Here is a 17,974-nt window from a genome sequence, read left to right on the forward strand (position 1 = left end):
TTTTATGGCTAATAGCCTTTGTATGTTTTGTCCTTCCAGTCCTTCAGATGCGTTAAATTTTCCGGAGAAAAGGGAAGTTAAGTAATCAAATATTTTCACTAAAATTTAAAGAAAAAATGTCGTCTTTCTTATAAAAGTATTTTCTATAAGCATTCATTGTAAATGAGAATTGTTCCTATAAAAAAATTTGTAGTAAAAATTCTTAAAATTATTTATTTTATCCGTCCGAGTGGTCGAGTAGGCAAGAGTCCAGAAACTCGGTAGAGTTTTTAATAATGCCGAAAGCCTTTAAATGCCAGAGCTTTAAGACTTAAGTCTCAGCATTCATTCCCTGACTAAATTAATAATAATAATATTTATTTTATATTAAATATTAAGATTGAATATTCTGATGGATACCTTATATCAATCCTTTAACATATCGGTTTCACTCTCGAGAAAGTATCTGTTGTAAGGAAACTTCACTATTCTTTCTTATATGGAAGTGAATGCATTTTCCGATAAACGCATTCGATAAATATTAGATTTTTGAAAAATCTAAAGGATTTACGGGTTAAATATTAACTTCTGTTTGTTACTTTTTTTTGCTTTTATCGAACCATCTAATAAAACAGTACGAATTTTACTTTTAAATAAAAGTCCAATAGAGTTTAAAACGATTTAATAAATATCTTATTTTTCCTTTCTCTTTCTTAATATTTATATAAATGCGATGTTTTTTTTATTTCTCAGGTATTTGACTGCAAAAATCACATACGAGTTATACAAAAAATGCAAGGCAATCGCCTGTACGTGTGCGGTACCAATGCTCACAATCCCAAAGATTATGTCATTTATGTAAGTATCAATTATGGAACATAATGTGAACTGTTTAAATGAAATAAAAAAAAAGAAAACACACACACACACACACACACACACAAGTCAACCTTTTTTTACTCGCAGTGCAAGCATAGTGCTACACACATGGGGTTAAAATATAAATAAGAAGTGCATGCTTGCTCCTTCTTTTCTTGCAGCTCGTTCTGTCTTGTATTTATATCGAAAATGATTTCTTTTTCCATTTCTGTCGTTTTTAGAAAATAGTTTTTCTTCTCATTGAGAGTTTTTCGTTTTCTTTCATTTTTCCAGGAAAATACTCTGTCCTATGTTCTGTTTTATATATGTAACCATTGTGTGGCTTTCTTAAAAGACATATTGCAGCTGTACAAAGTTAAGCTTTTACTTTAGTTTTGAAATCCTTGACTTTTTCCAAAAAAAAAAAAAAAAAAAAAATCCTTCTTCTTTTTAGGTTTAGTCCTGGTTAACAAGGGGAAAATATTTTGCTATTCCTGCTTTTGCTATTGACATCTTCTTGTTCTTGTCCGTATTATTATTTTTGCTTTCTTTTTTTTTTTCTGCATTTTTTCTCACAATTTTTATAGTCGAGTTGATTGGAGATAGCAATCAGTAAAAGCGTGTTAAGTATGGCAACACATTTTCATTCAATTGACACACATTTATGTAGACTAACAACAGCAGTAACAAGGATTTTACAAAAATATGTATGAAAATATATATATATATATATATATATTTATTTTTTTTTTTGGGACATATCTCTGGATTCGGTACACTCTCTTCCTTCTCCTCCATATAGGTATTAAATATGCATGATAATTTGCGATTGTGTGAATATAGAGTAATGTGTGTTATCAAATAACAATATTTATATTCAAATGTTCACAAAATTATGTGAAAATGGAACTTTTTACTACTCTTCCGAAGAGAATATGTCGATAGAAGAAAGAAAAAAAAACGGAAAACAACTGTAAATCGCATTATGAATATAGTGACGACGATGCATGCTAAATACAATACCACATTAATAACAGCTAACGTATAGAAAACATCTTCCACTAGACACTTTGCCGAATTGTCGAGTGTTTGTGAGCAGGACATTACATTATATCCCACAACGAGTGCGGTAAAAGGTCATATTAAATTTGTGTGTATGTGTGTATGCAACTCGAAGGTAGATAAATCCACGTTTTATTGTCCGTTCTGTCTTGACACATTGTCTGTCCGTCTCTCTTTTTGCCTCTATTGTTTCCTTGTGCTCAACCTACAGATCATAACTTTTGATGTATTTAGATGAAATTTTGTGCACCGTTTTTAACTCAAGAATGGAATGGTTCGGATCGGACCGCTATTTCGACCGTTCCTCGTAAAAAACTTTATTTTGAAAAATCCTTTTAGAAATAACTATATTAAGCTAAGTGATGTATGGTATTTTAGCCCATGTCCCGGTATAGGGTTTTTAGTTGTTTTTGCTTCAATTTAAGAAAAGTGAGTTGAGTTTACAAAGTAGCGATTCTTACTAAAGATTACCATGCCTTGCAAAACTTGTGTTAGACAAGGGTATGTTAAGTTTATGTAGGTGGCCCACCTGAGATAGGCCCACCTTTTGTTATATCTACCCGTTCAGAAAGTGATTCTAACCTTGTCTATCCGTCTGTCATCCGGTCTTTATTTTTTTCTTGCTTTCAGCCTACACCTGACATTTGGTGCACTTAGTGAACGTTTTTTTTGATCCAAGGACGAACGTCGTTGAAAGTGGTTCGAATTGAACCACGTTTTCCACCGCTTCCCTTATTTTCCAAAGTCGTTATATGAATAAAGGTATTAGGGTCTTTTAGGGTGACTTGTGTGCCACTATAATGTTTTTTTCCTGGTTTTTTTTTTCATTATTAAAGGAATGGAGTTGAATTTTGATGAGAAAAAAAATAATAATAATTATGATCCGTAAAAAAGATTGTCCTTTTCATTTGAATCATTTATTCATAAGTAAGGAAAACTCATTAACAGTATGCTGTAAACTTAAATAGTTAAGCGTTGTTGTACTCAACGAACGTTGCCTTAATACCATATAATCACTTTCAATGCATTTTGCTGCTAAGTCGTTTAATTTCATAGTCAATGACCAAAAACTATTTGTTGTGGTAACGCTAGCGTGAACAATTGCGCGTGTTATTCATATCGTTTAACTTTTGATAGTAGTTAAACGTTTCCTATCAAGTTCAAATCAATGCTCATTAAACTTAATGATGGTCGAAAATGCTATTAATAATAATGGTTTCACTTTAAATGGTTTATAGTAAGACTTATTAGTTGCTTCAATCATTTACTATGAAAAACAAGCAAAAAAAAAAAATACATTTTTGTGCGGCACAAAAAGTTTTCTAAGAGATATTGTGTTCGATCACTATACCAACCATCAAAGAATTTGAGTAACTCAAGCTTACTCTATTCTTCTGTGTACGCCTTAAAACCTCCTTTGCAAATACCGCAAAGTGTATATACATATGTGTATATTTTCCGACTGATCGCTCAGAAGAAGTGAGGAAAGAGAACCAAATATGGGGTTGGTTTCGACAACCTCTAGTGGGTGTGTGCAGGTGTTGTGCCTTTACTGACTGGGCATTCGCTAAAGTTACGACCAAAGTAAACTCTATTCCTAAACCCGCAAACGCTGACTTGGTAGTCCGGGTTCTTACCCATCACTAGGCTACTTTTGCTACTTTGTATACTCAGATGTGGCATCTCGGAGCAAAGTTGGCAACCTTCAATTCTAATATGAAGCAACAATATGAAGCTGCATGGGAAGCCTTAGAAAATGCTTCTTAAAGCTGCTCTTCTTAATTTCTTTCTTCTCCGAGCACTTATTCCGTTCGCATGTCATCCGTATTAATCGGCGTAATCTATGTTCTATTCTCAATCTCAAAATTGCTCAGTGAAATTTATAAACATTTTTCTTATAAAAATTACAGTTAGTAGTTAAATGTGGAAATTTCTATGTAGCTAGCGATGAGGAAATGTCTCTCGTTGCAACTGTTAGGGTATTCGAATAATAAAAAGAATAACCTGTCGATATTAGAGTTGTACTCGGTTCGTACTATATCCAGAACAAACCTGATTCTCATTATTTTTGCCACACTAGAGTCTAATAACCTCACTTTTGCGGGTAAGACAATTTTTAACGCAGACGGATAGACGTCCAAGTTTTTGAAATTGACAAGGTTGTGTTGCTGGTGAAAAATGTAAACATATGATCCCTGAAGCTTCCTTGTGGACATTGCAAACCACCTACTCCCCATTCTCGGGTAGCCTGCAGGTTAGAAAATCATTATCCCCCAACGTTGTAGGCAAACGTAAACGATAACCAGCATGGTTGGGCTGTCGCGAACTGTAATAAGCGAAGATGAAGACTGTGTGCGCAGCCATCAATTTGTCGAACTTTGATCGAATATTTCGATCTATGATGTACACACATTCATCGAGGTATGTTCCAAACTGAAGGTTGACCATAGACTCGTCGATAGCCGATTTTCTTTATCACAAGTAGCACATTAGGCATTCCTCTAATGTCGTTTTGGGACATTGCTTTTTTGTTCAGTTGTAACTGATGCAAAGCCCTCTGCTTTCAATTGTTCCGCATACCATGCCTGCTTACCTTCAATCTTTCATAGTTAGGTAAACATTACCTTTCTAAGGCTCAAAAAGTCTTATGTTATTTGCAATGTCATCCTTCTTCATTCCTTATTATTTGGCATTAAAAAAGCTATCTTTTTTGCCTCTGTGTCTGTGTTATTCAAATGAAGGGAACGGTAACAATGTGTTTAAATTATTTTATTTTTTTATTCATTTATTTTTTTGTTCTTTAACTGTCCAGCAATTTTCGCAGCTTCTTCTGATTGCTCGACAATACATATTTATTATTATTATTCATTTAAGTGCTATTTGATAAGAAAAGAAGGGAATAGAAAAAGAACGAATTGAGCAAGAGTAAGGAGGAAAATAAAGCAAAAAAAAAGAAAGATTTGAAAAAGTCTAAACAAAACCATTTTACATCATTTAACACGGCACGCACTTCCTTGAGTAATCGGAAATTGCAAGAAGCCGAACTCGAAACTTGGGGATTATTTGAAAAACGTGCCAACGTTTACTAAAAGTGTATAAAATAAACAAGAGCAACAACAGCAGCAACAGCAGCAACAATAATAATAGCAACAACGTGAGCATAAAAGCAAGCGAAAGAACAAACATATAAAACTGCTTGAGTGCAACGGCAGCAATTTTTTGCACACCATTTACTAATCGCTTTCCAAGAGATGTATGTATGCAAGTATAGCAAGTATGCTGCTATATGGATGGATGTATGCATTATTATTGTTGTTGTTGTTGTTGTTTTTATTATTATTGTTGAGAGTAAAGCAAATTTGTTGCTACAACCCGTAGCCATACGTAGAAAAGTCCCTGTTGGTGGTACATGTTCTGTTGTTCTTATTTTCACTGGGTTTTTTTCCTCATATACTCGTTGGTCTCGTTTGTTTTTATTTTTTTTTTCTTTTCTTTACATTTTAGCAAATGTTAGCAATTTTTGTTGCTTGGTTGAAATATTCCTTTATTTGCTTTTTACTGTGTTTTTCTTTCTCTCTCTCTCTCTCTCTCTCTCTCTCTCTATCTCTATCTCTCTCTATCTCTCTCTCTTCTTTTCATTTTGTAATTACTTGCAGACGAATCTCACCCATTTGCCGAGGTCGGAATTTGTGATGGGGATTGGACAGGGTATAGCTAAATGTCCCTATGATCCTTTAGACAATTCAACCGCTATTTATGTGGAAGAAGGCAATCCAGGCGGCTTGCCAGGTCTGGTAAGTGAATGAAGACAAAAAAGAAAAAAAAAACAAAAAAAAAAAAAAAAATAAAGAAAATAAAAAATGAAAAATAGAATAAAAAACAGAATGAAATCACTTTTTAAAATCATTCCTTATTTCTTTAGCTAGCCATCCGCTTCTAAATCAACTGTAGAGTAAATATTTATTAGAGGTTTAATACTCTTGATCTCTTTTTCTTATACTTAAACATAATGCAGAGGAAGAACAACTGCATCTTAAGTAATATTTATGATTTTCTTATATGAGATAAAAAAAAAATAAATAAATGAAAATAAAAATGAAAATAAAATCCAAATATACTTTCTTACATACTCTTCTATATGTATGAGAGGAGTGCTTTTAAGATTTTTTCTATTTATTTTCCATTTCGTCGAGTATTAAAACGTAGTGCTGTTGTTCTCTCTACCATTTCGTTTGCAGTTTGTGAAATTGTTGTTTGAGAGAAGACGCTCAAAAGCTACTTAAGCTAAAAGTGCCATCCATTCATCCATCCATCCATCCATCCATCCATTCATTCACTCGTTCATCCCCGCTTTCAAAATATATTTCTTCTTCATATTTTTTTGTGGCAAAAATATTTCATATTGAAAAGCAATCTCTACTCTATTTATTTATTTTTTATTTATTCTCTATTTATTTATGTAAATGTCATATTTGTTGCTTTTGTGGTATAAATAAACCCTTCTTCCTTTTCTTCTTCTTCTATCTTTCTCTTAGTATTCGGGCACAAATGCTGAATTCACTAAAGCGGATACTGTCATCTTTCGTACGGACCTATATAATGTTACAGCGAAACGTTTGGAATACAAATTCAAGCGCACCCTTAAATACGATTCCAAGTGGTTGGACAGTAAGTACAAAAAAGAGAAAAAACGCAAAATAAAACAACAACAACAACAACAAAAAAAGAAGAAATTTTACAAGTGCTATATTCATTACTTCATATTTATTAAATTTGTTCTCCCGTACTAATGTATGTGGAAATATAAATTTTCCTCCATTTTTGATATAAATTTCCCAACTATTAGTAGGAACACTTTTATGCTCATTTCTCCAAAATCGTGTTCTACCGAAAACAATGCAACTAAAGAATTCCGAGCTTAAAACGAAGCAACTAACAATGATCCCAATGGACTTCTCATATTACTTTCATTAGCGAATGACTAACTTATGCACCGCTGGCAAGATTAGGATATTTGTGATGTTATCTAAATCACATTATACGACTGTGAAGATTTTAACCAATCCGATCGGTACCCTTGTTTATGTTTATTTCTATTGGAGTCGAATAATTTTAAGTAATGCTTTCCATCCCCTTCTCCTCTCTCTATACTTCTGTGTCTGTCTATCGTTTCTTTCTTTCCCATTTTCGTGTTTCTCTTTCTTTCTTTAACTCTTTCTGCCTCCTTATCTCTCTCTGTCTATTTGTCTGTGGATCTATTTGTTTTTCTTCCCTTTCCCATTCTCTTTCCTCTCCTTCTTTCTTTCTCTCTCTGGATCTCATCCCCCTTAACCTATATCTGGTCATCTACATCGTCGCTGGGACGTGTAACAAAATTACATCTACCTGCTAAATCCGGGAAGAGATCAGAGAATATAGTGGCGTTAGAAATCCAAATAGTATAAGAATATCTAAACCTGGAACTGATGGGCGTACCGCTAAACTCTCCTATTAAAGCAATTCTCTTGCAATCAATTTTTCACACATGATTACCCCATAGATCACATGCATCTTCCGCAGGGATAATTGATAGCGAAGGAGACAAAAGGGTTGCTTCAACTCTGTCTTCTCATAATGTCTAGAACTTCCGTAAGCAACGATGGCAATTTCAAATATTAGGAGCGTAATTTATAGCTGCAACGCAGGGAAGAAGAGATAGACTAATTTTGAGACCAAAAACATGTTGTTGAGAATCAGAAAGAAAACACTTCCAGTTCCTTTCTATACACAGCCATCGCCTTGAGTGAATCTTCAAAATTTCTCCAAATAGAAAGTATATAGATAAAGAAGAAAATGAAAGGAAAAGAGATTGTTTTTCTATTCTGTGCACAGTGGACCATTGTTACTCTACGCTTTAGCAGTGATAATTAAACATGCCAAGTATTGGCCACGTCGCGTAGTTCCATGGCAAGAAGTATAATGAAACTTTAAGAATATTTTCCGCCAGAAACATGATAATTTTGAAATTTGATCTTCGGAATTCATCTCTAATGGAGGCTATCGGTTGTCTGGTCTATCGAATGTTTTGTAGGAGCAGTTTAAAGTCCCTTGCACGAAGAGCTAATACCAAGTTTCTCAAGGCTGACGCTATGTCTTTTTAGACGTACAAGAAAAGTCTCACGAAATGAATGTCAAGACACACATCCTTTTTCTTATTTTCCATCGTCATAATTCAGTTTTGTTTATTTATATTGAGAATATTGCCACCAAGACGCTTATTTTTTACAGACAACATTTACTTCCCTAGAATATAACTTTGTTCCGTCATGGTAACCCATCAGCTAGCAATCAAAATAAATCAAAAAAAGTCGGTTTAGTCGGACGCCTCCTAGCAGAAAAACCCTAAATCGGCTCCTGAATAGACAATTTCAAGACGAATGCTTCTGGATTAATCTTCTACCCTTCTTCTCCTCATACATCACACAGTTGATGTGAAAACCGTCCCATGTTTCGTTCTGGTTACATTTGAGTTTACCGTTCTAATTATGTTCTGCCTTGAACGTCAGCGCAAATGTATTGACCACCACAACCTAATTGTGTTGTTGATAAATGCGACCCTTTCCATAACCTAAAACTAAAAAGCTATGAAGATCTACAAGCTGTTTTATGTTAAGTTGAATGCAACTGAAAGACAAAGCTATTCAGAAACTTGCGATGATTACGTAAAACCTTATACACTTGGAGCATGTTTCGTTATTTTTAATTCCTCTAGAAAGGAGTTAATATACTCATTTCATATTGTTCTTTGCGATGGTTAGAAGAAGTGTGGAAATTGCGTCTTTAACAAAACTTGTATGCATTCAATGACTTGTCGCTCTTTTTCTCACCCCTTATTATAACGGAGATTAAATTGAATTTGTTTTTGTTCTCATGCCCTGTAGTAATGAAATTAGATTTTTTGTCTTTCATCTTCTCTCTTAATACTTTTATTTACGTTTTTTTTTTCTCTCTCTCTTCCTCATAATCTTGTTTGATATAATTAAATTCATTATTTTCTTGAGCATTGACAGCAAACTGTACAGTGTAGTGTAGCATCGGGCATGGATAAGAGGAAACAGTGTGAAAAGTTAGGCAAATTATATGAAAAAAATTCTTTCAAAGTAACTACTAATGAAGATTTTTATATCCATCATCGAAGGATGAGGAAGCATCATAAACCCCACAATGTATAATTTAAGCCTGTCCGTCTGCAAATTTGGCCGAAGTTCTTGCGAACGGCACCACTACGTAAGCTGAGAACACCTCCGCGTTTCAAAAGGAATAAAAAGCAGATTTTTTGCTTATTACTCCTAAATGCCAGCAGATAAACATTTGAACGCATATTCCATAAATGGATATTAAGTTTATTTTTCAATACCTTTGAAAGGCGCTTCAAAAGCCCCATAAAGTATACAAATTCTTGGCAAGTTCAAATTTGGAATGCATCTAAACACGTTCGCCTGTTCAGGTGGCCATCAGACCATTTGCCCAACTATCTAGCATTTGTGGTAAACATTTTTCCGTCCGTAACAATGGAAATATTGCCCAAAAATTTGCAAAAGAATTTGTAAGTGCCCTAAAGGACATACCTACAAAGTCCATACTCCTATACGGCAAACACTTTTGAAAATAAAAATAAAACCAGCTTCGCCACATTATAGAGCATAATAGTTTAGTTCTTTTACTCTTTTTGTCTCTTTAGGATAACGGTGATGGGTATTAAAGATTCGGTCTCGATGGAATATAATTTTCTTACTTGTCTTAATATTATAAATAATTTTGATTTTATTTAATGTTTATAGTAACTCTTAAGAGGGATTAAAATTTTTGATGTTGTTTGTTGTTGTTAAATGTTTCAGATTTTAATAACCCGGTTTTTTCCGTGATTTACTTTTTCCTATCCTATTGAAAAAAATTATGCCATGAAAACATTCAGTTCTTCGAATTTCTTCCATAAAGACTAATATTAGTGATATGTTAACAATCAGAATTTTTCGTGATGGCTTGCTTTTACATACGTAAATACGGTCGGTTAGCCTGCCAGTAAGCATAGCATACTGAATAATTAATTTGTATCGACACGATAGCCTTTATCGTCCTAGAACGATATCCCTGAGATGATCTGTCACGTCAAAAAGTCTAGTTTCATAGGTACGTTGAGCAATAAGGCCCGCAAGTCGCATGAGTAACCGAATAAATAAGAATCACAACGACCAAATCGGGATTCGTCAGTTCAAATCCCAGTGCGATAGACTTCACTTTGGCCGTACCTATAATGAGTGCTCACTTGGTGAAGGCGTAATACTTGCCGTCTGAACATACACCCACTAGGTTACGACCAGCGCCTTCTTTGTTTCTGAGCGTAACCGTGGCCGTAGCGAGTAAGGAACATCTCCTGACCTGATTAACCACATTAAAAAAAAGACCACTTTTCAATGAAGCCTATGAAGCCGAAGCTGAAGCTAATCTCCTCATCGAGTTCTCCGCGCTTGACGCCGCTATTCTCTTCTTATTTTTGTATAACTGACATATGTGGATCATCAACTTCAAAGGCGATCACTAATGGTCCTTGACTTCCACCGTTTAAAGCATACTCGTGCGTTTTAGTTTATTCACAGGATAGTCCTTTGTTCAGTTATGAGATCGATTATACAGGAGCCGACTTATAGTAGTCGATATCGCGTAAGCTCGATGGCCGTCGACTATTTCGAACCCGTGTAACGAGTAACGAGTTTGCAGCAGTCGATGAAGTATGCGTTTCTCTTACTTTTGATCGTAAGACTGCGGTCGAGCAACATATTCCAAGTACGTTCGAGCTTACCCGATATCGACAGCTATAAGTCAGCCCCAAATGGTAAATTGGCCACAGAGCAAACGAAAACACTGAAGCGCTCTTATTATTATTTTATACAAGAATTCAATCACTTACAGTGTATTTTGCTTTCATTTATGCTCTCTTCCACATGAAACAGGAATTCATTATTATTTTTGCGTTTTATTCAAATTTATAATTTATAGCCTTCTTTGTATTCCGTATTTCAATATATTTTAAAACAATTGCTCTACTGTGGTTGCCTGCAATAGATACAATTTGCATATATATAGAGTAAAGATTGCGGTTTAATTAATTTTTAGCGTTTATTCAATCAGTCTATGGCAAAAGGATGATAATATTTTGTTTCTGAACATAAAAAGCAAAAACTAAAAAAAAAAAAAAAAAAAATGCGCTTAAGTTTCACATTAGTTGAAGCGAATATTTTATGCTGTAAAAAATTCTAAGAAAATTACCAAATTAAAATCTCTTGAAATTTTAATACAAACACAAAAAACTAATTATCATCAAATTTCGAATATGAAAAAAACAAAAAAAAAATTAAAAAACACGTAATTTTACATAAGTTTAGAGAATTTAGAGAAATGCAATTAAAAATTCGGTATAATGAAAGGATTCACATAAATAGAATCTAAAGTGAAATAGTATGGTTTCGTTCCAGACAGCCATTCAACAAACTATTCATTAAGACCACTTGTGATGCACTGGTATATTAAGTTCGTCCGGACAAATGCAACATTCAGAAGTATATAAAATACATTTACCTTTTATTATACCGATCTAAGCTTGTCTGTCCGTCTTTCCTTCTTGTATTTAACATGCAGGCTGAGAGTTTTAAAATATTTTGATGAAATTTGGTAAAATAACGTGTTTCGGACCAAGGCCGAACGCTATTAATAACGGTTCCGTTGGGGTCACTTTTTTAACCACTTCCTTAGGGTGCTGTAGGGTGCTGCTTAATGGTGGACCGTGGCTCACTATAGTGTTTTTATTTGTTTTTAAACTTGAGCTGTGACAAAGTTTCTGTTTTCTGTTGCTATAGCATTATGAAAACCGCAAGTAAAAGCAATAGTTCATATGAATATATTCCATTAATTATATGCATCAGATACTGTTGTGTTGTGTATATACAGATAGTGGCAGTGGTGCAGGAAAGTCCTGCCAAGCAGGGAAAACGAGTACATTACTTGAGTGAAGTGCGCGCTCTGCCACGGATTACTTCTCAGGTTATGCTAACAAGAGCAAAGAGCGGGAATTTGAGTGCTGCTCGCATTGCTAATTGATATGAGCATGTTTCCCTGTTTGCTAAAGTTTAACAAACTGCCACGGATAGAGAAGGATTAGAGAATTGGTTGAAAAAGTTATCCGATTCGGCCCATTTTCATCGAAATATTTTAATACTTGTAGAGCGTGGTTTGAACACAAGGACGGCTAGACGGACATTAGGGTGTTCCTTTAAAATCTTATGCTTGAGTTGCTTATGAAAATATCGTAAGTGTTCTACTTTAGACACATTAAGCTTACAAATCCAACCACAGCCTTGCGTTATACGATAATATAAACTCACTGGTTGCCCCTTGTACCGTTAGTACAGCGACAGTCAAAAAGAATTGGGGATGTACAGAGACCGAGACTGAAAGCCCGGATTTACTGACCGGGCACTCAATCCAGCTATGACCAAGCGCAAATCGTAATTCTAGTGTGGTCCGCCACACTGGAATTCGGACTCGGCTATACCTTCGCGCGTCTTTGGTGCTTGGCATTGTACAATTCTGTAACGCATTTATATTCGGATCTGTAATGAGCTCTGTTAGGATAACTGATAAATGCCTTTGCGGGCTAAGTTCGAATTCGTTCTCATACTATTCAATGAAATTTTTTTAAATCCATAAAAACGTTTAATAAGCAAGAAACGGTCATTGGTTTTTAAATAAATTTATTTATTTATTTTTTTTTTATATATATATATTTTTAATTTTCTCAAATTTACTTTAGAACCGAATTTCGTGGGCTCCTTTGATATTGGCGACCATGTGTATTTCTTTTTCCGTGAGACGGCTGTTGAATACATTAATTGTGGTAAAGCGGTTTATTCGCGTATCGCACGTGTTTGCAAAAAGGATGTGGGTGGTAAAAATCTATTGGCACACAATTGGGCTACCTACTTGAAGGCGCGCTTAAATTGCAGTATATCCGGTGAATTTCCATTTTACTTTAATGAAATACAATCGGTTTATCAATTGCCCAACGATAAGACACGTTTCTATGCCACATTTACCACCAGCACAAACGGTTTAATTGGTTCAGCGGTTTGCAGTTTTCACATCAATGAAGTGCAAGCAGCATTCAATGGTAAGATAAAAGCGAATAAAAGAAAAAAAAAGCAAAAAAAAAAAAACAGGAATGAATACACTAAGGCCGTCAGAATGAATATATTGACAACTAAATTTCATTAATATTAACTTAAGTGAAAACTTAATTATTAACGGAATTTTCATTTAACAATTTTTATCATTCTCTTCACTCTCGTTTTACATTTTAGGTAAATTCAAAGAGCAATCATCATCGAATTCCGCTTGGCTGCCGGTATTGAATTCACGTGTGCCTGATCCACGTCCTGGTACTTGTGTCAATGATACTTCAAATTTACCCGATACTGTGCTAAATTTTATACGCTCGCATCCATTGATGGATAAAGCGGTGAATCACGAGCATAACAATCCCGTTTACTATAAAAGAGATTTAGTTTTTACTAAACTCGTTGTCGACAAGTGAGTATCGAGAAAATGTATCCGATAACAAGTAAGAAAATTATATTCGGTCGTAACCGAATCTTTTATACCCATCATGGTTATCCTAGAAAGAATTCAAAACGGGAAAAAAAACTACACTTTCACCCTCTATAAAGTTGGATGGGCGCGTCTGAACTTTTTCTATTTTCCGAATAAAATCTGGAAATTCATATGACGCATGCGTTGTACTTTATAAGCAACAAGCAAAAGAAATGGAAAGCAAAGTTGTTTACAGTTTTTATTGCATAGACGTGTGGGCGTTGTAGGTGGGTCGTTTGACCGATTTAGATCATTGTGAAATTCTTTTGGAAATTTGTCAGCGATATCTTCTTTCTTGCGAACGGGGGAATGCATACCACATAGTTTGGCATAGGGACAGATGGACAAACGAGTAGAAAGCAGTGCTTTAGGTGTATTCTGAATTTGAAACTAACCAAGAATTTATATATCTTAGATAATTTTCAAAACTTGCTTCTTCGCAAAGCTGTAAAGCTGTTCAAAAAACAGTTAAATATCGGTTAGGCTTGGTCAATTCTTACCATATTTGTGCATTTACAACACCACCATCCATGGAATACATGTTCAAATTTTGGTACACTTATCTGCTGCCGCTTATGACTAATGAGTGAAAACCGATCCATTTATTCCTTTTGAGAAGCAGAGACGTTCTCAATCAACGATGTATTGAAGGAGTATGCTTTGACTGATTCGGCCCATTTTCAAGTCCAACCAGCGTGCAACAACTTTCATTATTTCAGCCATATTTGAAATCATTAGCTTCATTTTTGCATTTGACAGACGGACATTTGTAGATAAATTCAAAATTTGATGCTAATCAAGAATTTATATAGATATGTATGCTTTGTGGGGTCTGTGAAGGTAACTTCTCGGCGTTGCAAACGTTTTGACGAAATGTGTGTACGTCTCATCCTTCGGTGATGGGTATAAAAATAATTCGTATCTTTGTGTGTGAATGTGCGTTTGTGTTGGTGTGTAAGCGTAAGCGTATGATGAGAGGTGCGTATTGGTGCTTACTTATAAAAATTAATTGATTTTTAATTGTTGTCCTTTTTTTTTTTATTTTAATCTCATATTGCTTTGTGTCAATTATTATCAACACCTTTGTACGGTGTTAGGTGGATATGGTTATATACATTTATTATAATAGCGCTACTATATTGTGATATTGTTGTTATTGTTATCATTTAATCATTATATGCGCATAAATATTAATTAAGCATAATTACAATTTCAATTAGAGGCAAGTATTGCGTTTCATTAGCCATTTATTTACATTTAATTTTTATTTATTTTCAATTTGTTTTTATTTTTTCATTATTGTTGTTATATTATTTATTGTTTCATTCGTCGTCTCTTGCAGCACATACGTACGTGTACACTGCCAAGCACTTAAAAATAAATGTTCATTTATGTAAATAATTTTTAATGTTCATGCATGCTGTTCGCGGAACAAAAAAAAAAAAAAAAAAAAAAACAGTATGTGATGGCACTTGAGAACCGCCATCATGCATCTCAGGCCAGGCATTGCATCTACTTTTGAAAATGTCGATAAAAACCACAATTAAATTTATATGGTGTTTTTAATTATTTTTTAATTAATTTTTAATTTCTTATGCAGACCAGACTACCAAAAACAAAAAACAGGAAAAAAGTAAAAATAGTAGCAACAATAGTAACAACAATGCTCGCAACACTTGCGCATATGCGTTTGTTGATGACACTTACACCGCAGTTATTATCCTGCTTTTACTCTTGCCACTATCGGCAAACGGCATACACAAGTTCTCCTTCCGTTTGCTCCACTCATGGCCTAAAGGAGTACATGAGTGCCTTAGTTAAAAAAAGTGCATTTTACTTAACTATCTGTTGTTTGAAATTTTAGGAGCATGAAAGACTAGTAGTGTAGCTCTCCTTGCAAGCTGGAGATACTCTAACAGGACAAGTAGGAAAATAATATTCGGCTTGCGATAGGGTCTTTTTTTGTACCCATCACCGCTTAGTAATGATCACTACTGTGTAGACTTTGTATGATTTCTAAATCTTGCTAATGAATGCTACTTACGTTCTGATAGAGGTAGGAGTAGTGGTGGTCAATGTCTCCCATATCAGGACAGGAGCCGCAGGATCACTTCTAAAATATAAATGTAGTTTGTCATCGTTGTGCTTGTAGTTATTTATAAGTAAGGAGCAAAAAAAACGAACTTTTGTTTCTTCTCTGGTCGTATCCTTTGAGCAATTTGGCTCAAATGCAATAGCACTCCTTGTGCCAAATTTAAAGCCGATTTCCTCATTTTTGCGAGCAGGAGAACAGACATTACCCAGATAGACGGACAGCCATACCTTATAAAACATATATATATATATGTAGTTTACAGCGTTCTGAAGCGTCCGCCTGGGGTTTACAAAGGTTTCGAGAAAATGCTTTGGCGATGCAATGTTTGCATATCGTCCGTTAACATTAATGAAAAAGACGCAAGAAACGAACTCTCATGAGAAGTGATTCTTCAGTGCATATGCTGCTATCAACTTACTTTGACTGGGAAATTATTTAGAATTACGTTGACAGGTTTCCGAGATTCGTTCAAAGATGAATAGAAATTTTTCACAAGTGTTTTTTTGTCTCATTTTACTAACCATACACGTACACTGTCTGTACAGTTTGTCGCTTCAATGTTACCGTTAGTGATAAGAATAATAATGTGTTGACGTTAATGACTCTAAAAATGTTAACAGCAAAAATAACAAAGGCTTAATACGTATGCAAAAATTAGAGAAAACTTCCAAATCTTTTGTCATAACAACAGACACCAAAAATTGTCATTCAGAACGAGTTTCCATTCGCAATTAAATGAAAGCAAAGAAGCAGCAAAGAGAATTTCCCCTAAGGAAATCTATTATTTATTATGATTAATGTCATATTCTAGATCGATCTAAATCTTGTTGCCGCCCAAATCAGGCCAGAGTCTTCTCAACTCAGGAAAGCTTGAAGCAAATTTTAACTTTCGTCGTTTAGAAGCGCTTTTTGACAGAAAAGTAAGTTTTAATCGACATATTTTATCCGTTGTCTATGAAGCAAGATCCACATTGAGATTCATTAAGCTCTAGGCTCGTGAATTCGAAAAGCCATATATTACAAAAAGATTGTACATGACGTTAGCTTCGCCAACATGGGAATATGCTGCGGAGGTATGGTATCCGTCCTACAAATGCTTGGATGATGTTGGCGCAATCGGATCGATTCAGAAAAATTCTTGCTTTTCCCCTTAAAGAACTGGCCGTGGGGCCTTCTAGTAATCTTACCATCACATGTAGAGAGATTACCACTCATACGATTATTCTCTGCAGAAAAATGTTGATTTATCCTTGGGGTCTCATTCTTGGTAAAATTGATTAAGGGGAGTTATTGATTCGAAAGCCTTGTTGAGTGAAATCCCTGTTCGATCCTGTGGAAGCTATCTGTTGATGAAGCTATTTCGCATTATCTTCCGCACTTAGAATCCTTAGCAACAATTTGAACAACGTTCACAACCTAGTGGACACGTCAGACTCAATGCTTACGATAAAATCATTTCTTAAGGCTCGCGCACTACCAATGCCATACCTAGATGACATCAATCAATAAATAGAGATTTAGCATGACTACTAGTAAGCGTTGCTTTAGCGAAGTTTTAAAACCTGGTCTAAAGATAAAAGATGCTGCTCTAGAATTTTCAATTACATGCTATTGAAACATGAGTATATAGAAGACATAGTTACAATTGCTTTTAGTTAAGCCTTGCGGTCTTGTATTACAAGAACAATTGTCCTTGGTAATTGTTAACAAACAGTCTAATTGTCTCACCTAGATGATATTCAGGTAGTTGAATTGAAAAATGGATAAATAAATAAACAAATTAATTATTTCATTACGAATGTGTTCATCTATCTGCTGTAAGTAAACTTGAGCTGAGGTTTCTGTTGGAAATTGGGTGAAATCCAATCCAACGTCCAAAACGACTTGACCGAGATCCGCCTTGTCTTGTACCGATCGATTCAATCATTTTTTGAAACGATCCAAGGCCTGTCTGTCTGTCCATCCCTCTGTCCGTATCGTTTTTTTTTCTTTGTGTGTTCAAATTACACCAACGTGTTTTGAGCCAAAGACGAACACCATTGAAAATGGTTCGGATCGGATCACTTCTCATACAAAGCCTTATTATGAGTAACTGCATTAGGCGAAGCCGTGAGCGGGAGAGCCACGTCTCACTATAATATTTTTATTTATCTTTGAGTTAATAAACACGGAACGACATAAAGGTATTTTCAAGATAATTGCCTTTACTTTTTGAACACAGTCTCAGTCTGACTTCCAAGAAGAATGGCCTTTTTTTTTTTGTACAGGGAGAGGAATGATATGCTTCTGCATTTTCGG

General features: G+C 34.8%; 1 protein-coding gene across 1 annotated transcript; it reads left to right on the plus strand.

Moving 5' to 3' along the window:
* The first annotated feature begins 693 nt into the window (after positions 1–693).
* Positions 694–13,548, plus strand: LOC119643846 (semaphorin-2A). The gene is made up of 5 exons (XM_038043349.1): positions 694–837; positions 5,556–5,693; positions 6,435–6,567; positions 12,746–13,102; positions 13,293–13,548. Exons 1-5 carry the CDS (start codon positions 772–774, stop codon positions 13,523–13,525), a joined length of 927 nt encoding a protein of 308 aa, XP_037899277.1. The 5' UTR covers positions 694–771; the 3' UTR covers positions 13,526–13,548.
* The last annotated feature ends 4,426 nt before the right edge of the window (positions 13,549–17,974 follow it).

This window comes from Glossina fuscipes, unplaced genomic scaffold, assembly GCF_014805625.2.
Source record: "Glossina fuscipes isolate IAEA_lab_2018 unplaced genomic scaffold, Yale_Gfus_2 65004, whole genome shotgun sequence".
Lineage (NCBI taxonomy): Eukaryota > Metazoa > Arthropoda > Insecta > Diptera > Glossinidae > Glossina > Glossina fuscipes.

Excerpts from the sequence above, each read along its gene's own strand:
- LOC119643846 (XM_038043349.1), top strand. The coding sequence starts at position 772 with ATGCAAGGCAATCGCCTGTACGTGTGCGGTACCAATGCTCACAATCCC. Across the intron at positions 838-5,555 it reads CCAAAGATTATGTCATTTAT|ACGAATCTCACCCATTTGCC; the intron begins GTAAGTATCAAT and ends AATTACTTGCAG. Across the intron at positions 5,694-6,434 it reads CAGGCGGCTTGCCAGGTCTG|TATTCGGGCACAAATGCTGA; the intron begins GTAAGTGAATGA and ends TCTTTCTCTTAG.